Source organism: Phascolarctos cinereus, unplaced genomic scaffold (assembly GCF_003287225.1).
Source record: "Phascolarctos cinereus isolate Bilbo 61053 unplaced genomic scaffold, phaCin_HiC Scaffold_4;HRSCAF=312, whole genome shotgun sequence".
Taxonomy (NCBI): Eukaryota; Metazoa; Chordata; class Mammalia; order Diprotodontia; family Phascolarctidae; genus Phascolarctos; species Phascolarctos cinereus.
The window spans coordinates 405,576,717-405,601,279 of NW_027555847.1; the positions used below are offsets into that span (position 1 = coordinate 405,576,717).

Below are 24,563 nucleotides of genomic sequence, written 5' to 3' on the forward strand. Positions count from 1 at the left end.
GGTTTTATTCTGCTAGAACAAGCTGATAAAATGTTTGTGGCCCAGTTTTGAACTGTCACAAATAGACTAAAGGCAAATTACCATTGAAGAACAAAATTGAACATGAAGAAATGAGGACCAAAGAGATCTATGAAAGCAGGCTGTCTGCTAAAATTCTGGAGAGCAGCCTTTTGTTTATATCAAGACAATTCATTAAACTATATTTACTCCAAAGGATAATTTTGTATAGCACTGATGGTCTGTCTGTTCAATACCATCTAAATGGAGGCTCGTATTATTTACAAGAAAATGCAAGAGTGAATGTGGTTAAGTTTGAAGAGGCAGGTAAAAAGAATAGTTTTGTGGAAAGGTCACAAAGAATGACTTACCACCTAAAATAAAAGAGTTGTCATATAAAAAGTGAAAATGGCGAACTTTTAATTAGCCTGGCAATTAGGAGGAATGCAACATTAGCAAAAAAAAACATTTGGAAAGGAAATAATTAAATTCTGAAATGAAAAGAACTATCCAGACAGCCCAGTGCATTAGAGGTACCATACCTAGCAATGTCATTGTTTTTGATGCTTTTTAGAACATTTATTTCAGAGTGCAGTGCTTTCAAAGACTAACCCTTCTCCCCTTGTATGGAATATGAGAGGAAAAAAAAGGCTTTGAAAAGTGATTTACCTTGATTTGAAAAGTTCTATTTTAGTGTCTGTTGATTTTAGAATTCACTATTTTTGCTCTAACATATTAAAATTGAACAATGTAACTAAAGGTTGTTTGGGAGAAAACTTCTTTTAAAGCATGCTTCTGTGTAAGCATGGCTTCATTCCTTTTCCTGTTCATTTTGAACTGAAAGGGGAAGGAGATTCAGAATCTTGCCTTCTCATGTTTAAAGAAATGTCCTCAATTATTTCTCTTATTTTTAAGAAAACAATTGAACTGGTTGAGTGTAGGAAGACTTGAGGAGAGAGAGAGAGAGACAGAGAGAGAGAGAGAGAGAGAGAGAGAGAGAGAGAGAGACAGAGAGAGACAGAGACAGAGAGACAGAGAGAGAACAGCCTGGATAGGACCCTTTGAACTCATCAATGGATACCCCAGTGTATTTTCTTTGTAGCATTTTTAAAAGTTTTTATTTCATCAAAGAGCCCACATTAGAACCATTTCATAATTATAGTTCAAAAGGAAAATATGGTCTAGGTTAAGGACTGCTCCCCTTTCTTGGGGAGTTCTCAGCCCTTCAGAGTATCCAAAACTGACAAAGAGATGACCATACCAAATCATGGAGTCTTAAAGCTAAAAAAGACTTTAATGGTTATGTAGTTGAAGCCACACCTGATAAATAACATGATAGAATGTGCCCTCTATACCATGTCTGACAAATGGGCACCCAGCCTTTGTTTTAAGACATCCAGTGAGGAGGCAGCATGGTATAATTGAAAGAGTTCAGGTCCTGGAAGTGGAGGAACTGGGTTCAGGTCCCACCTTTTTACTGCTTACTCTGTGTTTGATCATAGACAAGTAATTTTGCTTCTATGGATCTCAGTTTCCTCATCTGTAAAATGAAAGAATTGATGTTGGTGACTTCTGAGATCATTTCCAGCTTTAGATCTAAGAGTTAATGCAACTCCTAAGGCACCTTGTGTGGTTTCAGGTAGCTCCAATTCTTAAGTTTTTCCTTCAGCTGCATATGCTTTTCAAGCAACTTTCATCTAATATTATCTCAAAAGTAGAAGGAATCTCAGCAATTATTTCCTCCTTTCATGGATAAGGTCACTGAAGAGAGAGGCTGAGTTTGCCCAAGATCATGAGCTAGTAACTAACCTGGAACTCAAATCCATCTTGTGGTCTTACTCTTACGCCAACCTGCTTCCTAGAATTCTAAAGAATCTTTTTCTTTCTAAAAATAAGTGTTTCTTCTAGTTTTCAATATTTCTCTAGTTTTCAGAAGCAAAGCTTTAGCATATATTTCACATCATTTGCTCATACATGGCATTTGAGACTATTTTCTCCACTTAAAAAAAAAGAAAGAAAAATAATGGAAAAGAATGATTTTCCTTATCATATATTTGAATATGTTGTTTAGTCATTTCAACCATGTCCAACTCTTCATGATCCCATTTGTGGTTTTCTTGGAAAAGATACTGGAATGGTTTGCTGTTTCCTTCTCCATCTTATTTTACAGATGAGGGAACTGAGGAAAACAGTGTTAAGTGATGTGCCCAGGGTCACACTGCTGGTAAGTGTCTAAGGACAGATTTAAACTTAGGTTTTCCTGAATCAAGGCCCGGTGCTATATCCATTGTGCAACATAGCTGCCCCATATTTGACTATGGACTTTACCATAGCTATTTTAAGTATATAAATTGGTAAGTTTATCATTTGATAAAATCATTTGTTAGGTAAAATCACAAGTTGAAATTGAGGTCACTGTGAACAATGGTTAAATAATTGAAAGGGCACTCTGTCTTGATGAAAAGGTAATGTTAGCAACAAAGTGTGAATCTAGGGTAAAGATATTTTTTGCCTTTTGGTGAGGCAATCATGGTTAAGTAACTTGTGCAGGGTCACACAGCTATAGGGTAAAGATACCTAAAGCATGCTAAAGGTACTAAGCTTCTTTCTCCTTGATTATAAAAACCCGAACAGTATATAAATAATAAGTTAGTAATTTGATACTACTACATATAGAGAGAATAATGATACAATATATTCTATGATATCTTAAACATATATTAAGTACATACTATATATGGAATACTACTAAGGCACTTTGAGAATTACAAAGTTTTGCTAAAAAATAGTCTCTGCCATCAGGAGTTCATAGTCTGTTATGGGATAAAGAATGAAAACCTCTAGTTATAAGGTATAATAGTACATAATTATAAGAATAATAACAGCTGACTCATATATTATATACATACATATATGTATGTGTATATATATGTATGTGTATATATTTATGTGTATATATACATACATATATACACACACACACACACATACATACACACACACATACATGCTTTAAGGTTTGTAAAGTGCTTTACATATTTTTTTTATTTAATCTTCACAACTGCTCTTTGAGGCAGATACTATTACTGCCCTCATTTTAGAGACGAGGAAACTGAAGAAGACAGAAGTTAAGTGAATTGCCCAGCATTGTATAGTTAGGAAGTGCCTGAAGCAAGATTTTAATTCAGGTCTTCATGACTCTAAGTATGGCTCTACTGAGTTACCATCTACCTACTTACACAGTAAGTATATTATATGGTTAAAAAAATAGAAGCATCAAAGATATCTGAGAATGAAGTTTCCTACTGATTTAGGAATGCGAAATGGTTCTGGAGAGAAATGATATTTGACAGGTTTTAGAGCATGGTGGGAATTTGACAAAAGAAGAAAAGGGCACTTTGAGTATATATAGAGTGGTCAGAAGCCTTCGTTGGAGCACTTAGTGTACAGAGGAGATTAATCTGGGATTTATGGTGGACCTTTATTTTCAAGTAAAAGAGTTTGAACAGTAATTGGTATTCAATAGGAAGCATCTGAAAAAAAAAACAATTAGCAGCAGATAACATGACCTAGGAATAAGATTTTCTGGAAGTGATGAAGAGTATGAATTGAACCGAGGTGAGAGCAAAGAGAAAAACTTGGGAAGCTTCCACATTAAGGAATTACAAAAGTCTGAGGAATCAATGAAGATAATGATGAACTGGTGAAGTGGGGGCAGGGGAAGGAACAGAACCAGTGTGTTGTACCAAAAAGAGCACTGAATATGAAATAAAATAAATCGGGTTGAAACCAGCAGTATTGCTTTCTGTGTGTATTTGGTGTGAGTGACTTTTCCTTTCTAGGACTTAGTTTTCTATAAATGTTGATATTGGAATAGATAACCAGTAAGGTAGTTCCTACATGCAAATTCTATGATGGTTCCTACATGCAAATCCTACCTCTTCAGAGGTAGGAGAATGACTAAGGTCTATATTAATTTAACAATATTGAGTTCAATAAATTGTGCTGCACACTGGTAGACTTCAATAATAATGAAATAAGTAAGGATGTTAGTGATGAATGATCTACACAGTGAGATATATCCTAATTTTTAGCTTTAAAGATTCTCTTCACTAAAATGAATTTGCTGACAGTAAATGCTGCTGATGGTAGTGATATGAATGGTACAGCATTTAGAAAAGCAATAAAATAATGTTGCCTAATTTGCCTGTTTTAAGTTTTACAGATTAGATGGAAGGAAAGTAAGCAGGTATTTATTTCATTCCAACTATGTGCCAGGCACTATGCTAAGCACTTTACAAATGTATTCTCATTTGATTCTCACACCTATAGATTCTCTTATTGTCCTAATTTTACTATTGAGGAAACTGAAGCAGAGAGATATTAAGTGACTTTTTTCATAGTCACACAGCCACTGCAATTGAAACTAGATCTTCCAGATGTCAGGCCCAGACCTCTATCCATTGGGCCACCTAGTAGCCTATACGAGGTTCTAAATATAGTACAAGAACCAAAATTTGGAGTAATTATATGGAAAGGTAAACAAAACAGTAAAAAAGAAATTGAACTACTGACAAAATTTGGGGAAAAATATAGTTGTATTTAAATTCTACATATGAAAGCCTGAACACATCACTCCAGTACTCAAATCCTTCTTTGGCTGCCTATTAGCCACCCATTAAAATCCACTCTATGTATTTCCAATTCAGAGCCCTCCACAATTTTACGGCAATCTAATTTTTCAGCCTTATTTGGTAGTTTCCCTCTAACAAGTACTTTATGCCATAATCAAACTTCTTTTCAGCTTCTAAATTTTGTCCAGAGTTTTTTTCAAGTCTAGGTCTTTGCTCATGGTGTTCTTTGACCTGTAGATTCCCTCTCTGCCACCTTCATTCCTTGATATCCAAGACTTCAAAAATATTTTTTTTACTCTATTTACCTACATAAGAAGAGGAATGAGAAAATGAGCATGGCAGGAAACACCAGTAAAAATGTGCAAAATTTACAAACCTATCTTAGGTTCCAAAAGTTGAGAAGGAAAGTAACAAAACATGATGAATTGGAGTAGGCTAGTCTTCTGTCTTCACTTTATGGCTCTATTTCCAACTGCCATTATTTCTATTCTCTTTTATCAATTTGATCACTTTGTACAGAGAATGGCATAGTTTTACTTTTAGATGTAGTTGATATGGTTAAAATATTTTAAATGCAATATATATCAATGATTATCTATATGTATGAATATTTTTCTTTAATGTAAATCCAATTCTGCTCTCCTGGATTGGGTTAAGTAGATTTCATTTTCCTGAATTTTATGCTTTTTTGTATTGTTTTGAACAAAATTACTCTCTTGATTTATTACGCAGCCTATACATATGAGAATAAATTTGCTTTGACACTTTATAGAGTGTTTCATATTGTAGTATTTATGCAGATGTTTCTCTTTCATATTAACTTAGTTTTCAAATTATTCAAACCAGTTAACTCTTAAAAGAATGGTTTTATTCCCATATTCTTTGACATTTATTATTTATCATTGGATTTTAACAACATAAATCATTCTTGAATCCAAGTGTCTTTAAATTGATACTTTTTTTTCTTTCTTTTCTTAGGCAGTTGAAGAACATGTGGCGTTTTTAATAACAGTTCCAACAGCTCTTGCTATTTTCTTTGCAATATTTATTCTCGTCTGCATTGAGTCTGTATTTAAGAAGCTGCTTCGTGTTTTCTCTTTGGTAATATGGGTATGCCTCGTTGCCATGGGATATTTGTTCATGTGTTTTGGAGGCTCCATCTTTCCTTGGGACCAGGTAAGATTTCAAAATATTTTTATAATCTCTTTGTTCCATGATTAGATTACCACTTCTTTACCATAATCTAAACTAAATAACTTTGTAAGTGAATTGGTTACTTTAAAGAAGACACCTTAGAAATAACCAAGTTGATGGATAACACATTTTAATGAGAGATAATTTTCAACAATGACAACTTAGTCACCATTACTTAAACTCAAACCTTAGAGACTGAAAACATATTCAACACATATTTATGTCATCTACTTTGCTTTATGCAAACAACTTTCTGAGAGGCTTCTGTTCTTAAGGAAGGAAATAATTTCATAAACAAAAGTGTACTTCTGAGTAAAAAGTGGATAATAAAAATTTAGCTGTGGGTTGTGATGCATAATTATAATTACTGCTACTGTGGAGGCTGAGGATGGTAGATCACTTGAGTTTGGGAGTTCTAAGCTGTAGTAAGGCTAAAGCCAATTGGATGTACACACTAAGTCCAGCACCAGTATGATGAGCCCTGGAAGCTGGAGAGAGTTAAACCAAGCTGCTAAAGTAAAGGTGAATTGTCTTATATCAATAATAGAATGGATCAAAGCCTTCTTTTTTATCAGTAGTGGAGCCAGGTCCATGAGTGGCTGTTGTACCTTAAGTTAGGGTGAGAAAGGGAGAAAAAAATAAGTCAAACAACACAAAATATAAATTATGGAATATAACCATGTATTGAATTATTTTTGAGATACCTACAGTTACAATAAAGATTTTTTAGTTTGTTAATTAGCATACATTTATAGATAAGAATGAAAAGACTGACATACTTGCAGTTGGATGGTTGACAGGCACCTATTCCTCTTATTTATTTATATGAAGACTTTAGGAAACATTAATCATCAAGACTCAGTCATTAACCAGGAAGCAAGCAAAAGAGCAGAAGCAAAAATGCCTATGCTATGATATCTCTGGTATCTTCTTTGGGGAATTCTAACTTTTATGCATTCTGTGGGTCAGTATAGCATAGCATAGCCAGAAGCCCCTATCAATGTGCTTACTTTTACTGATAAAGCAGAAGACAACATACATTTTTTAAAAAGGCATTTATCAAATAGAAAAGACAAAAAAATGACAAGGAAATATCTTCCCATATACATATCCTCACAGAGATTACCACACCACTGGTAGGAGAGAGATAGCATATGTGTACATATGTATATGCATATACATACATATATATATATATACATATATAGATATACAGACACACACACATATATATATACATATATATATGTTTGTGTGTATATATATATATAAAAATATATACACATAATTATATATATACACACACATATGTATTTAGAGGTCATGTGTAGCAAGGGAACATTCTTAAAGGACATATGGAACTAGTTCATCTGGCCAGGAACCTTGCTTGGAGGACTCCACCACACATGGAGGATATAAGGTTGGGACAGTTCATTCTTTTGACATTGCAGAGCTACCAGTGTCCTCTAGGGATGTTATTGCCCTGCTGTCTGCTACTTTCTGCTCAGTGTCATTTATCAAATTGCCATTAGACATAATTGCTTTATGTTGGGGATGTATCTAATCCCATTACTTCCTTTTTTAGTTAGCATTTTATTTTCTCCAGCTACACATAAAAACAATTTTTAACATTTGTTTCTAAAACTTTGAGTTCCAAATTATCTCCCTTCCTCCCTTTCCACACCCCCTCACCAAAAAGGTAGGCAATTCAATATAGGTTATACATGTGTAGTCATGCAAATCATGCAAAACATTCCATAGTAGTCATGTTGTAAAAGAAAACACAGACCAAAAAAGAAAAAGAAAAAGAAAGCTAAAAAAGTATACTTCAATCTCTATTCAGACACCATCAGTTCTTTCTCTGGTGATGGATAGCATTTTTCATCATAAATCCTTCAGAGTTGTCTTGGATTACTATGTTGCTGAGAATAGCTAATTCATTCACAACTGATCATCTTACAATACTGTTGTTACTTTGTACACAGTACATTTCACACTGCATCAGCTCATGTAAGTCTTTGCATGTTTTTCTGTGAGCATTCTACTCATAATTTTTATAGCACAATTGTATTCCATCATAATCACATATCACAATTGGTTCAGCCATTCCCCAATTGATGGGCATCCCCTCGATTTCCAATTCTTTGCCGCTATAGAAGAGCTGCTATAAATATTTTTGTAGATATAGGTCCTTTTCCTTTTTTATCTCTTTTGGGTTATAGACTTAGTAGTGGTCAAAGGATACTCATATATTTTTAGCCCTTTGAACATAGTTCCAAATTGATCTGCACAATGATTGAATCAGTTCACAACTCTACCACTAGTGCATTAATGTCCTACTTTTGCACATCCCCACCAATATTTGTCATTTTTTTCTGTTGTATTAGTCACTCTAATAGGCATGAGGCAGTGCATCAAAATTGTTTTAATTTACATTTCTTTAGTCAATAATGAGAGCATGTTTCATATGAACATAGATAGCTTTGATTACTTCATCTGAAAACTGTTCATATATTTTCATCATTTATCAGTTGGGGAATAGCTTCAATTTTTATAAATTTGCCTCCATTCTCTATATGTTTGAGAAATGAGGACTTTATGAGAAAAACTTACTTCAACATTTTTTTTCAGTTAGTACTGATAAATGTATTTCCCTCCATCTCCCCCCCACTGTTTATTATATTCCCTCTCTCCTTTTACCCTGTCCTTCTTCAAAAGTATTTTGCTTATGACTATCCCCTCCCCCAATTTCCTCTCCCTTCTATCAACCTTCCCTCCTTTTCTTATCCCCTTACCCTCATACTTTCCTGTAGGGTAAGTAGATATCTATACACAAATGAATGTGTATGTTATTCCCTCTTTTAGCAAATTCTAATGAGAGTAAGGTTTACTCACTCCCCCTCCCTCAACTCCCTCATCTTCCCCTCTACTGTGAAAGGTTTTACTTGCCTCTTTTATATGAGATACTTTACCCCATTCTACTCCTCCCTTTCCCTTTCTTCTATTACATTACTCTCTCAGCCCTTAATTTTTTTTATATCATCCCTTCATATTCAACTCAGATCTGTGATCTCTGTCTATATATATATATATATATATATATATATATATATATATATATATATATATATATATATATATATATATATAGCTCCTTCTAACTGCAATAATAATGAGAAAGTCTTTATGAGTTACAAGTATCATTTTCCCATATAGGAATGTAAATAGTTTAACCTTATTAAGTCCCTTATGACTTCTCTTTCCTGTTTACTTCCTATTCTTCTCTTGAGTCTTCTATTTGAAAGTAAAATTTTCAATTCAGATCTGATCTTTTCATCAAGAATTCTTGGAAGTCCTCTATTTCATTGAATATTCATTTTTCCCTTGAAGGATTATGCTCAGTTTTGTTGATTAGGCAATTCTTGGTTGTAATCCTAGCTTCTTTGCCCTCTGGAACATCAAAGCCTCTGATATTTTAATGTGGAAGCTGCTAAATCTTGTGTTGTCCTGACTGTGACTTCGTGACACTCGAATTGTTTCTTTCTGGCTGCTTGCAATATTTTCTGTATGACCTGGGAGCTCTGGAATTTGGCTATAATATTCCTAGGAGTTTTCATTTTGGGATCTCATTCAGGAGGTGATTGGTGGATTCTTTCAAAATCTATTTTGTCCTTGGTTCTAGAATATTGGGGTAGTTTTACTTGATACATTTTTGAAAGATGATGTCTAGGCTCTTTTTCTTTTTAATTTTGACCATGGTTTTCAGGTAGTACCAATAATTTTTAAGTTATTTCTCCTGGATTTTTTCCAGGTTGTTTGTTTTTCCAAAGTCACATTTCACATTGTCTTCTATTTCTTTTCATTCTTTTGGTTTTTATTTTATTGTTTCTTGATTTCTTATAAAGTCTTTAACTTCCATTTGCTCAATTCTAATTTTTAAGGAATTATTTTCTTCAGCGAGCTTTTGTGCCTCTTCTTCCATTTGGCCAATTCTGCTTTTTAAGGCATTCTTCTCCTCATTGACTTTTTGTGCCATTTTTACCATTTGGCCTAGTCTCTTTTTTAAGGTGTTACTTTCTTCAATATTTTTTGAATGTCCTTCACCAAGCTATTGACTCGTTTTTCAAGATTTTCTTATATCACTCTCATTTTTCTTCCCAATTTTTCCTCTCTTTATTTTCAAAATCCTCTTCCATGGCTTGAGACCAATTCATATTTTTCTTGGAGGTTTTGAATGTAGAAGCTTTGACTTTTATGTCTTCTTCTGTCTGAATGTTTTGAGCTTCCATGTCACCATAGTAACTTTCTATAGTCAGAGGTTTTTCTTTCCCCTCCCACTGTTTGCTCATTTTTCCAGCTTATTCATCTTTTAAGTCTTTTTTTAAAGCAAAGCTCTGCTTCCAGGGTGGAGGGCGCACTATCCCAAGCTTCAGAGGTTTTGTGCAGGTTTTTTCAGAAATACTTCTAGAGACCTGTAAATTTTCAGGTCTTCCAAGGTGGTATGATCCAAAGAGAGGTGTTTACTACTCTCCTGACCTGTGCTCTGGTCCATGAGTAATCATAAGCACTCTTTTCTGCCCTGAAACTGTGAGGAGAGTCCCCCCTCCACTGTGGCTGCAAGCTCTGTTACAGTATTGTTTCTCACCCTGGGACTTCTACCCAGAACTACAACCCAGAGTTAAGTATAGGCAAGGCCACAGAGTCCTGTCTCAGTGATAACAAAACACCCCTGTAATGTCTTTCTGACCAGTTGTTCAACTCCCTCACCTTCTATGGGAAGAGAGCTCCAGAAACAGCTGTTGCCACTGCTGAATCAGTGGCTCCCCAGGCCTACTCTCGATTTGCTATGGCTTAAGCTGTGCTGGTGTGGCCTGTGTTGGACTGCACTCCACTCTCACCCATATGTAACAGACCTTTCCTGCTCACCTTCTAAGTTGTCTTTGGCATCTGTGAGCTAAGAGATTTGGAAACCACCACTGCTGCCATTGATTCAGTTTCCTGAGGCCTGATCCAGTTTTGCTGGGGCATGTTCTGCACTGGTACATCCTGCCCTTGACTGTGCTCCTCTCTCACCCTGATGCAACAGATCTTTCCTCCTCACCATCTAAATTGTCTTTGGGTGGAAATTTGTTTTGTCCTGTCTTTTTCTGGGTTCTGCTGCTCTAGAATTTATTTAGAGTCATCATTTAAAGATATTTGGAGAGATTTAGGGGAGAACTTAGGCAAGTCCTTGCCTTTACTCAGCCATTTTAGCCTAATCCCACTGTTAATCTGTGCTTGCTAAACTATTCTCTGCTGCCATATGCTGGACTTCAGCTCTTTAATCTCTTCAGTGCTCTCTCCTGAGCTCTGCTGCCATCTACTGCAGCACAAGGTCTCACACATTTCTCTTTTACAAAGGTAAGCTATTTCTCTCTTAATGCAGAAGACTGTGAGATAGAAAACCACCTAGCCAAAAATTCAGCTAAAGCTATCAGAAAACACCAAAGTAAGATTAATTTTTAAATCTTAGCTAAGAAAATGAAGTTTCCCTCCCTCACAAGATCATCTCTGATTGGCATGAAGAAAAAGCTGGAGGAAAGAATAAAAGGCTACTAGGTAAAGGAGACAGGTCCATATATTTGTCTCCTTGTTTCACAGTCCACCATTTGTTTTGAATATATTCCAGTAATAAAATTGCTATACTTCTGTGCCACATTCTGATTAGCACAAACCTTGCTATTTTTCTTAACTGAGAAATTCAGACAATCATGGGAAGAGTCATATGAAATGTTGCTGAGTGAAGAGAGAAAAGCCATGAGAACAATAAACACAATGATTTACAATACCAGAAGTAACATTTAAAGGCAACAGAACTCAGATTAATTACAATGAACGTTCAGCTGGTGTGAAAGACCAGATGATGAAACATTTCCCCTTTCTTGGTAGAGAGATGAGGGATTATAAATGTGGAATGCAGCATACATTTTCAGAAGCAATTATTTTTTCAGTTGGTTTTACTTGCCTTTATTTGTTCCAAGGGAGAGTTTACTGGAGATAAGGCATGCATATCAGGGATTAATTGATATAAAATTTTTTTTAAAGTTTCAATAAAAGATTGTTTTAGAAAATGACTTTAGCTGTCATTAAGTCTATGTACTTTATTGAGTGGAAGCATAGAAATATTTAGAATCTATTGATTTAGAATTATGTGTTAGTTTCGATTAATTATTGCCCAAATTTGCTTGTTAATTGTGGCCTAGTTACCACTTTTATTCTTTCTAAGACTCAAAATTAGAAGGAAGAAAAGAATACCTTCTCTCTCATAATACACTGAAAATTTATAGCTGAAAAGGAGATGAAGAATGAGAAGAATCACCAATAGCAGTTTAGTGCTGCTAAAAAAAAAAAGCCATTGATACATGCCTACCACATGACAGGCACTAGGCTAAATTATTTACAAAATAAAAAAAAAAATCTCATTTCATCAACAACCCTGGGAAGTAGGTGGTATTATTATCCCTATTTTATAGTTGAGGGAACTGAGGCAGTCTGAGGTTAAGTGACTCACCCACGGTCACATGGCTAGCTTGTCTTTTTGAGACTAGCTTGTCTTTCCCCAAATAATTCTTTTTAAAAGATTATGGTATGTTCAAAATATTCTGCTTCAAAAATCAGGAAAGTATGTAATATAATCTTGAACAATGAAAAATTTAATATGTTTCAGGAGTTAAAAGCCTAAGTTTAAGTAATTTGAATAGTTAATTTGCTTTAATTAGAAAGCACTATGTTCTTTTTCATTGAAGATCTTCAATCAAAGCCAAATATTCATTTTCAGGGGATCTTAAAACAGATTCTTGTTCAGGTATGAGTTGAATTAGATGATCTCTGGTCTTCCTTCCAACTTCAAGATTCAATAATTCTGTTAATACTTCATTACCTGAGGGAAGTGAACAAATGATGGGTAAGAGAACTTTCAAAAACAAAACAAAAAAACAAGTACTGACATTAAAATTTTCTTCTGTATTATTTCATAGTAGCAAGTTACACTATTTGGGGAAATTGAAAAAGTTATAAAATAAAATCCTATTTATAAATATTAAAATAGTAATTATTAATCTACCACCAGTGCCTCATTTCCTAAAATGTTAACAGTGCCCACACAAATAAAAGTTATACAGGATTAGAAAGGGTTAGAATTAAAGTTATTTTGTGAAAAATCATTTCACAATGAAATAAGTTGATGGCCTATTTTTATAAAATGTCATAATTTAGATAGACATTCATGAAAAAGTAGTTTTAGAATTTGAACCAATAACAAAATAAGAATGAATGGCATAGTGAATGAGAGACACAGTAGCTAGGTATCAAGACGTGGGTTCAGATGCCACTGTTAATGCTTGCTAACCACAGGACCCTCAGAAAATAATTTATTCTGTGTCCCTTAGGCCACCAACTAGGACTTTTCTATCAAAATGGGAAAGGGGCTGCAACCTGCATCTATGAAGAATGTCCCCTATGTGGATAAAAGCCATAGATCTTTTACATTTTCAAGTAACAAATAAGTAAAATTTGATAGAATTCACTGCCTCATTCTCCTGGCATTTATTCAGCCATGAGATATTTTAAGTGCTTTTTTTTTCTTCAGATAACTTAAGCTTCAGGTGAATTTAGGCATCTTCAAATGCTTACTTCAACTTTTTAAAAATAAAAAAAAATATTCCTTAAATACATTATTCCCTTTCCTGTCTTCTAAAGTAGAAGATAGCAAATATAATTTCATACTGTTTGGTATCAGCATCGTCATAACTACCCATTTTTATTTTACGTAAAATTGTAAGCCTCTGAAAGAGAGCTAGGGAACAAAATTCATACCACTGGAGCAGAGGCTTTTGGGAAGCTGGTTTTGGTACCCAGAGAAATATATATTCTTCTTGGTTTGTCTCTTTTCTAGAAAAGTTGAAGCTGCTGGTTGTGCAGCCTTTACTATTGAAGTTCTTTTTTTCATTCTAAAAGTTGTAATGTTATAAGGATTAAACCCAAATCCATAGCCTACACACAGGAAACAATATAGTTGAAAGAACACTTATTAGTCAAGTCAACAAGCATTTACTAAGTACCTACTACATAGGTCAGGCACTTTGCTAAGTACTGGACACAACAAACAAAAAACAAACCAAAACTCTCTGGAACCAGGGATCTGGGTTCAAATCTCTTCTGTTTTATTAATTGCGTAACTTGGCATCCACTTAACTTATATGGATTTACACTTCCTCATCTGTAAAAGAAATGATTGGTCTAAATGCTTGTTATGGTTCTTTCTAGCTCCAACTCCAATCCTGCATTGTTGTTTTATTTTTTTCTGGAATTAAATGATCTTGAATTGATTATGGCATCAAATATGTTGCTCTGGAAATTAAGAATCTCCACAATATGGCTCTGATATGTCTTTCCATCAGTATTTAATGTTGCACTGGGGCCCATCTAACACAAGCTATACTGAATTACCAGCTGTTCCCTGGCCTTATCCTGAATTCTCCCACCTCTCATTTCTTCCTTCTAAGACCTCTTTCAGGTGTTCTATCTTCTAAAGTGCTTTGTCTAATATCTCCTCTCAAAGTGATCTGTTTTTCATTAAAATGTTCTTGGAGCAGTTTTCTCTGGAGCATAGATATACCTTTATTTGTTGTTTCTGCTAAACTCCACTAGTAGAGTGTAAGTTTATGGAGGGCAAGAGCAGTGAAATTTTGCATTTCCCCAAGCACCTAACACAGTATCTTGCCTACAACAGTCACTTAATATGTTTGTTGGATTGAATTAGTAGTAGTGATAACAACAAAAATGATATACTTTTATATGCACTTTATAGTTCTACAAAGATGAGCTTTACGCTCATCTCACGTGAGCCTAACAATAATAAATACTACAATCATTATTTCACTTACATAATAGATTAGAAAGCTGAAGTTCAGAGAGTTTACATCCCTTTGCCCTAGTCACAAAGCTAGTAAGTGGAATTATGAATTTAGATCTCGCAATTCTAAGTATTGTCAAGAGGCAATCACAACTTCATGAAACTTACATGAAAACTAGGTTTATTGCAAGAGAAATGAACACTCATGTGGAACCCAAAGAATTCACCATTCATACAGAAGTATTCATTTTTATAATAGCAGGAAAAAGGAAAGACAAGATATGAGAAATCTCCAACTAAAAGGGCATGGCATGGAGGGGGAAAGTGCAGTAAAGGTGGAAAGAGGACAAAACTCCTCTTGATGGGGAGGAGCAAGGCAATGGCAGAAGCCACATTCTTTTCCCTTGGGAAGTGTTACACTATGAAGATAGAATAGTCTGCTTGTCTACACAGGTCCCAACTGCACAAGGAATTTCTCAGTCTAGCACAGACTGACTGGCACCTTCCATGACTCCCAAGGATACACAGGCAGTCTAGCTTGGGGTGCAAACAACAAATTGTATCAGCTGAAGGAAGCTTTGTTCTTGACACATTCAGGACCTCCTGCTTTTCTTGGTCCAGTGTTTCCGGGAAAAAATGTAACTCAAAAGTAAAAGTTCAGGGGACCTTTTTAACAATCCTTAATAGTATAGAATTTTTTATAAATATATTAAGGAACCTTCTGAAGATTTCCTGCTGCATGACTGTGGCATGTTTTTCACTCTGTCTTTGGGGGCTAGCACTGTAGAAGATAGAGTACCTGAAAGAGGTTTTGGAAGGAAGAGATAGAGAAGGAAAAGATGAGAAATGGGAGAGTTCAGGAGAAATCCAGGGAACAGCTAATAATTCAATATACCTTCTGTTCAATGGGCACAGGTGCAACATTAAATACTTTTGGAAAAACATGTCAGCACCACTTTATGGAGATTCTTACTTGTCAGAGTAACATATTTGATGCTATAATCAATACAAGGTCACTTAATTCCAGAAAAAAATTAAATAACAATGGAGGATTGGAGTTGGAGCTAGGAAGAACCATAACAAGCATCTAGAGTCTAGATCGGCCAGTACTTTTATAGATAAAGAGGCGTACAGACTCTCATGTTCTTTAAAGGATATCTTTCTTACAGTCCTCATTTAACAGGAAGCTCCTAAGCCATAGCTACAGACACTGCTGGCTATACTGGAGAACTTAGAAACTCTGTTGAAAAGATTTTTCTTTCTTTTTAATCTCTTTGAGGTGATCTGTGAAAACCTGAGAAATGAGAAAAGAAAGATCAAGCAGAACAAGAATTTTTTTTTTAGGCAGTTGGGGTTAAGTGACTTGCCCAGGGTCACACAGCTAGTAAGTATCAAGTGTTTGGTCTCAGGCTGGATTTGAACTCAGGTCCTCCTGACTTGAGGGCCAGTACTCTATCCACTGCACCACCTAGCTGCCCCCAAAACAAGAATTTTGGAAACAAGGTATTCACTTATTTGAGTAATACTGTTTCTTTCACTTAATTAATTATTTCTTTGAGAGATTCAAATGACTGTACTGGAAGAAAATATGCCACCCAAAAGGATGTCCTCCTACTTGAGGACAAGTGTTTGCCTATTAAAGGTCAATAAGATTGTTTCACTAAATTATTTTCCCTTGATCATTGGACATAAAGTTATTTAAACTCTGAAACCTAAAATTATGAACCTAAAGAGAAGCCACAAATATGACATTTTAAACATTGTTTAATAGCAAACTTTTATTTTCGCATCACTTAGATATAAATCAGTAATCATAAGTATAAAGAGAGTATCAACCCACCAACCTGCCCAAGCAGATTTACCTAAGAGTCAAAGAGAACTTTAAGAATTGGGGTCAAAGTTTTGGCAAATGATGACTTGCCATTGGACAGTCAAAGCCTTGGAGGGTCTCCTTTTTGTTATTGCACTAGGGAATATCTACATGGGAATGACTTTGTATTACCTAACATTGTCTTTAGTACATATTATAGTACAACAAATTGTTTTCTTTACGTATATATGTACATATGTACATGCATTTGTATATGTGTATATATGTGTACATATACACATATATATGTATGTGTGTGTTCTCCTGAGCTAATGTATAACAGTGTATTTCAAATGAAGATTAATCAATTTCATTTCAATATTTAGCTTGAAGACTGATACTGAAGATAGTACAGTTACTCTTTGTAATCTTTGTAACCTTACTCTGATCCAAATTTTAGTACAACATAAAGAGTTCTAGTTTTGGAGTCAGAGAACTAGGGTAAAATCATAGTTCAGATGTTTACTACCAGTGAGATACTGGGCAGGCCATTTAAACTGTCTGGGCCTCAGTTTCCTCATCTGTAAATTAGGGCATTGGACTTGATGGTCTCTGACATCCTTTTTAGCTTTACGTCTGTGATCCTGTGATTTACTTTCATATGAATATAATACAATAGAATGAGCACCAGTTTGGGAGTCAGAGGATCTGGGTTCAAACTTTCCCTCTGATATTCACTTAAGTTACCTGTGGCTCAGTTTCTTCTGTGAAATTAAAATATTGGACTAGATGAAATGTGAGGTCCTATCTAGCACTATATGCATGATTATATGAGTATTCATTCCAAATTTTGAAAGGAAAAAGGGTACTGTTGATATGGCTAAAACCATTGACCAGTATGACTACAGCCTATACATGAGCTTGCATAAAACTACGACAGTTGACCATAAGCAGATAAGAATATTTACTAGGTTTTATATTTGGCTCCATTTTTATGTATTTTGTTTGTAGTTATTGATTATTGATTACTTGACTAAAATTTCCAGTCTGGACAAATTTATTTCATCACTCAGTACTTAGTAAAGAAAAAGTTCTAAAGATCACTGTAAAAATACGTTAATGGTCATTAATCATCATAATATGTAAAGGTTAATATCTCACTTTACAAAGAATAAGGAATTCTCAATGCTTTCATCTAGAAAAATGAAAATAACTCAACATGTGTTTATGTGTATTGTCTTATAAAAATAGAGCATTGGTGTATAAACATTTTCCTTTTGAGGAGGGGGAAAATGAAAGAAAATGCAGGCTTCTGCTAGCCTTTGGAGGACTCAATCCAATTATTTATAACTGAGTGATCACTCTTACATCATATATTTTTCAGAGACAAGAAACTAAAGCAAATGGGTCATTTTTTTTAAATTTTGTACACAAAGAATGTGCTTTTTGTGTGATAACTTATGTAAATGAAACATATCAGAAATAGGGATGTTTGGCCAAAGGTGAACTTGGCTTAAATGTTCTGTATAATATGAGATAACTTTAACATGACATGAAAAGGTGATCATCTTAGCTTTCCTTACCATCACATTATATTCAATTCAATAAGCATGTATTAAGGCCCTGCTGTGTACACTATGCTAATCACTGAGAATAAGAGAAAAATTAAACTCTAACTCTCTCTCTCTCTCTCTCTCTCTCTCTCTGAGTTTACATTGTGTCAGTGTTTACAACACATTCACCTTTTGTCAATGCCTGAATTAGCCTGGTCCTAGCTGTACTTCTTGCAACGTTTTTTCTCCATACTCACCCATGATGACTGATAATTTCATTAATGATGACCATGATAATTAATGATGATCATCCTTAATCACTATAAATTTATTTGTACAATGATCTTTAGCACTCTTTGTTTGCTAAGTGCTGAATGCTGAGATATTTTTATTTCTGACTGAAAATTTTATTCAACTAATCCAGTAACTACAAAGGAAATAATATAACACATAAACAGGTAGGATTCTCTCTTCTCTATCTCCATTTTCCCCTGTATTTTTATAGTGACAGGAATTTTCTCCCTATCCCAAAACAATGTCTATCTTTATGCATTTTTTTCCTAATGGCTGTAGGCATTCCCTTTCCCCTTCCCCTGCCATCTTGTATTATGGAAATTATAGAAATGCTTCTTTAGTTTGGAATGAAAGAAAAAAAAAGGATTGAGAGCATTAGTTTGTAATGCTCTTTTTAATTTTTTTTTTTATTTCTTTAAATTAACTACGTTTATTTTCTCTCCTTACCAATTCCTCCCCCTTGGGGTCTAGAGGGTTGAAACAAGCATTCATAATCAGATTGCTATAAGCAAAGATGAAAAGAACAGATTCAGAGAAGCCTGAAGAAACTTGAATGAACTCATGCAGAATGAAGTGAGAAGAATTGGTAGATGAATTTCTGCAAAATGAAATCCATTTGTTTTTTAAATTCTCTGTAATTAGGTCAGCTTTCTTGTCAAAGAAGACAAATAATCAATTAACTTATAAGAGATTTGAATGAAAATATGTCCTTAGGCTGCTATTGATAACACTTCACTCTGAGGGTTGTTGTGAGGATGAAATGCTATGCTTGCAAGCACTTACCACCCTGACTGAACTGGTAGGAATTTAGTAAATGCTAGTTTCCTTCTTCCTTCCATTTAAGGGCCTCTAAAATATGACCAAGCCCTTTCACGCTAGTCTTATTTCACAGTTCCCCCATGTATCAGCCAGACTAGAATACTCAGTTTTCTCTAATCTTATCCTGACCTCTCTTGCCTATGAGTATTTGCACTTGCCACTCCTCCCTTCATGCCTAGAACACATTTCCTCCATAGTGATTTCCTGAACTATTCAGGGTTTTGCAGAAGATGGGAGGAAAGTGCTTTCTAAGCTGCTAATACATGTGCAACTAGGTCACTTTACAGAGCAAAAGTTTAACTGCCACCTCAGTATTTTAGGATTTCTTGTGAATTACTCCTTAAATATAGCAAATGACTTATGAAACACATACATGTCTTAAAGATATTCTGCTCTGTCTGACTGAGAGACAGGCTTAATGATGATTAGATTAAGCAACTTGGTAAGTAAAGATAGTGTTCTTAACTTCCAGCCAGGTTGAAGGAGGAGGGGAAGAAATTTGGAAAATTTGGGTATAGCACCAACTTCCCAGGAAGAAATAATCCAGAGTTTAAAATATTTCCCATTAAGAGTTGCTAGGCAACATTTCACTCAGCCTCACCTGTATTTAGTATTTCAAATTTCCTTTTTTCAGCAGCAGCTAATATCAACTCCACCTACCTCATAAAATAAGGAACAAAGTACAGACCTTCAAACCAAATAAAAACATTTTCATGGAAAAATTTTAAGTCTTGATTTCTATATTTAGGGCAACGAAATAATGAAATATCACCCACTTTTTCATGAGTCAGTTCTAAGATTCTTCTTCCTTCATAATATTTTACAACTAATATATCTTTCCTTTCAAAATCTCCCTCACCCTTATTGTGGACTACTTATATTCCTAAATAGGTTTCTTTTTTTTTCCTCTCTCTTCTAGGCCTTCAACATTCTATCTTTGTAGAATATAAGCTTCTTGAGGGCAATGACTATTTTTCATCTTTGTCTCGTTATCCACAGTGTTATTCACTAACTCAGTTCCTTGCACTAAGAAGGCTTTTAATAAATGATTGTTGGATTTAATTATATTTTGTATACTTATCTCTTTCTATTCCCAAAGTTCCTTAACATAGTACTTGGCATATTTTAGGTACTCAATAAATATCAATTTAATTGTCTGACTGATAGATTATTACTGAAGACACTCATCGATAACAATTCTGTTTTGTTCTTCAGTGTAGCTCCTCCCAGGCAGTGTGAGACTAATAAATGTTGGGTTGTATTCCTCATCTTCTCCCTTCAAAGTGACATTAGACTAAATAGCTTCATTTGCTGTTGTTTAATGTGCTTCTTAAGAGTTCCCACAGGAGGTTCTTTTAAATTTTCCTTCAGCTGTTCTTAATGTACTACTCTTCAAAACACATGAGTAAAAAGAATTGGTGGTCATCCAGAATACACTGATCTCCCAGCAGACAATTTCTTTACTTCTATCATATATGCTTTTTCTTTGAATCACTTATCACTCAGGTAGTGTCATCAGGAAGAGATGGAAAACCATATCACATATGTGGTGTCTATTACAGAGCTTATTAAGCCTCAAATTGGTTTTCTAGCATCTATTCACAATAACACTGCTTACCCTTTTTTTGCGAAGGATTACTAATATTTCTGGTAAGAAACAAATGAAACTGTCTATGAGAAGAAATCTTACCTGCCAGATAAAAAAAGAAACAGACTAAGGCAAAGGGCTCATTAAGTTTAGTTCAGAAAAATTGGCTTACTCATATAACTGAACTCCCTAGTAGGCATTTTTCCCTGCAAAAGTGGGAATTTTCAGGTGGATGAACCAGTAGAAATAATGTAAAAAACCTCAATGTCATTGATAAGACCAGAAAGAAGGTTTTTTCTGGTAATCAGAGAGCATTACCCTAGTGGTATTCTTCCCTGTGGCTTTCCCTGGGACAGACACTTTTCCTTAGTCCTTCAAGGTTTGTTGGAAAAGCTAAAGGCTTCCCTCAGACTACAGAAGAAAGGAAGGTTCCTTACTAAACACTCACGAATTTTTAGCTAAAAGTGAAATAGGTAAGCATTCCATTCTGACTCCTCCTCTTACCACCAAATGAGACTTTGTTATAATAAGACCCATAAATAAGCCACAGTATTAAAGAATGTTCATTTTCCCAGGTGCATATCACAAAATTCAGAACAAGATATTGAGAAATATATAATCATATATGCTCAATAACATAGGCTGGAGCCAGTTTTATCAAAACTTTATATCTATGGAACTGTGCTCAGTTTGAGCCTGAATTCAAGTTCTCTCACTTGAACTCAAATTATTATAGACTGATGGATTCTTGACCAGGCAATTCACTCTTTCCTGTGGATGAATGTGCACCCAGCACAATCTTTCCCAAGCTCAATAACAAACACCTATAGGGGAAAATACCATATTACCATATATTGATAAATGAGAAGGGAATTCCTGTGTTATATTTAAAGTAATTCTTTGAAGTTTATCTAAGAATGATTATTCTGACTGCAGAATGCATGCTTCAGAGCACAGCCTGGTCAAACAGCAGATCAGCAGATCAAGTGATACATCTTTTGCTGTCCCTCTTGTCCTGAGTCAGTATTTGATTTGAGAGAAACAGTGAATGAACATGACAGAAGCTATTATAGTGAAAGTATACCACTAACTCTACCTCTTGTCAATAATTACATAATTAGCATGTGTATGTTTATGCTTCGCCTCCCTCCTGGCCATACTCCTCCAAAGTACTACATGTGACATAAAATTTGCTCATCTCTTTCAAGACAGAAGGTTTGACCAAGAGATATCTACACTGTGTTGGTACTGTGAGTTACTCTATTTCATTCTACTTGGTGATCAAGTTCCTTTGGATTTTCATTTCATTTTACTCCATACAGAAGATGGGAGATGGGAAATTTACCAGGAACAATTAATAGTAAAGGAAAAAATTAGTTAACTCTTAAAGGAGAACAGCATTTTATTTTATAAAGCGTGCTACAATGGCCTCTCTTGTTTATTGTAATACTTTACAGGTTCAAGCATAAGGTAAAGAACTTATTATTTACCTTCATATTTTTATGTGATACTTGTTGTTTTATATTCTATAACTTTTGAACTTCTTAGTAACTTTATGTAATAAAGAACAAATACTTAAGAAATGTGATTTAACTGAGATACCCATGAAGTTTTTGTTGCATCATATTGGCATCATTCTTTGGTGGACAAGAAAGACAAAACTTCTGAAAAGTTTACAACAGGGGAAAAATAAAACTTTCCAGGACCTTGTGGAATTCTGGCATGTTGCATTTGAGGTTAGTTATATGATGTTATGAGTTTTCCATTTATTCAGAGATATTGCTATGAGCACATTCTGTTGCTTCCCTCACTCTTACTTAAAACTATACCAAAAAAAACCTCATTTTGTTATTTTTTTAAATTCTCATGGATAGATAACGCTTGACCTTCAGCTACTAATTATATAATTTATGAATCATCTTAAGACTTTCAGTCTCTATCACTCCATACCCAGCTGTGAAGAGTTTCTTCATTTTTTTAGTGATTCCATCAGAAAGTAGAGAGGATAAGCAGGAAATGCTGAAATTCAAATCAGTGAATTTTGTGATTTATCAGTAACTCTTCTAAAATACTACCTAAAAGAATTCTGAAATTTTCTGGGTAAACAGATGTGTCTTGTTCTTTATAGTGTAATTTCTACCTCTTCTCTAAACTTCATAGGACTGTGAAGTTAAAGTCACTCCACTGATAGTGGTAGTTTAAAAATTACAAAAATCCGTGAAGATCTTTTCTATTTTTCTTATGTTCTTTGTATTGTTTCTATTTTTATCTTTAAATGTCCTGGGTTATTACACAGTAAATTGGATCTCTCACTAAAAATGATGGTTTTGTCCTCTATTTCTACCTATTTTATACAGAAAGTCCCCCTTCCTTCTAATGAAAAGATAGTGGTCATTATTTTTATTCATTTTTCTCCACAGTATTTTAACAAATTTATGTTTTTAAACCAGTGTTGCCCTGGGTTGTCGTATTTCTCCATTTTTCAAATAGTCAAATGGTTACTGATCAAGGCAATTTTTAAGTTCTTTTAGTCTCCTTGTATGACAAATAATTTATAGCACTCTAATACCTGTATGAAATTATTGCAGTCTGTCTTTCTGTTTGTTCTATTTTCCATATCCCATTTTTCATCACAAATGATGTTTTCAAAAATTAGGATGGTGTTAAACATATGCATTATATTTTTCTATTGTTTTTATTCCTTTCTCTAGTTTAGTACTAACTTTGGTCTTGTCCTCAAAAATCAAAGAGCCAAATTTATTTTTAATCAAAAAATAATTGAAATGTTTCTAATAAGATCAGGGACACTCATTATTCCTTTTATTATCTGGAAACACTATTAATCCTAACTAACTATAGTAATTACAAAAGTGCAACAATAAGTACAAACAAAAGTGAGGAAAAATAATTTGGCTTCAAATAGTTTACTTAGAGAATTCTGTAAAATAATACTAAATTAATTTGAAAAATTCAAAATTTCAGTAGTAGCAAGATGCAGAATAAATCTACAAAAATCAGCATTTCTAGATATAGTATTTTTCAAAGACCCAGAAGAATAAATTTAAGGGAAAATCCATTTAAGGTAATAATAAAAATACATTCAATATCTAGGAATTAAAATTCTAAGACATGTAAAATTTATGTAAATAAAATGAGAAAAGTTTTTTTATTCTTTTAATAAAATTTTTTTGGAAATCTAATTATTATGGAAATAGTCAATATTTCTTGCTAGTGTTTGCTAATAAGATTTTTTTTAAAAAAATGACCAAAGTGCTACATAATACCTTTGTAATGAAATTACCTATTCAATAATTTATTTCTTAAAAATTTTTATTCCTTATAAACTTAAATCCAAAGTGAGAAAAACAATAGAACATTTCCATGAACACAGTAGAATGTAAGAGAAGATTCAAAATAAAACAATAAATTTCAATTTCAAGAAAACCTATGTAATGAACACTAGACATTGTCTTCAAAGCTACTCAGTTTTTCTGTGTTTCCTTCCAGGTTTTCTTTTGTTCTCTGTTACGCACTTTTTATTTTCTTTGTTTTCCTCTCTCCCTCCCCAAACCCCCAGAGAAGGATACAATTAAATATGAATACACACACATGCAAAATATAGTATATACTCACATGTATATATGAATATATATACATGTATGTATTAATATATATATACATGTTATATATGTGTGTGTATATATATATATATGTATATATAATTTTACCTATTCACACATATTTCTATTTGTAAGTTCTTTCTGTGAAGCTGGATAACATT

General features: G+C 34.1%; 1 protein-coding gene across 1 annotated transcript in view; it reads left to right on the forward strand.

The window, feature by feature from the left end:
• ADCY2 (adenylate cyclase 2) overlaps positions 1–24,563 on the forward strand; it is a 554,774-nt gene that overhangs the window by 16,423 nt on the left and 513,788 nt on the right. The window contains exon 2 of the mRNA XM_021004443.2: positions 5,610–5,807. Coding sequence (XP_020860102.1) covers positions 5,610–5,807 — 198 coding nt within the window. The remainder of the gene's footprint in view (positions 1–5,609; positions 5,808–24,563) is intronic.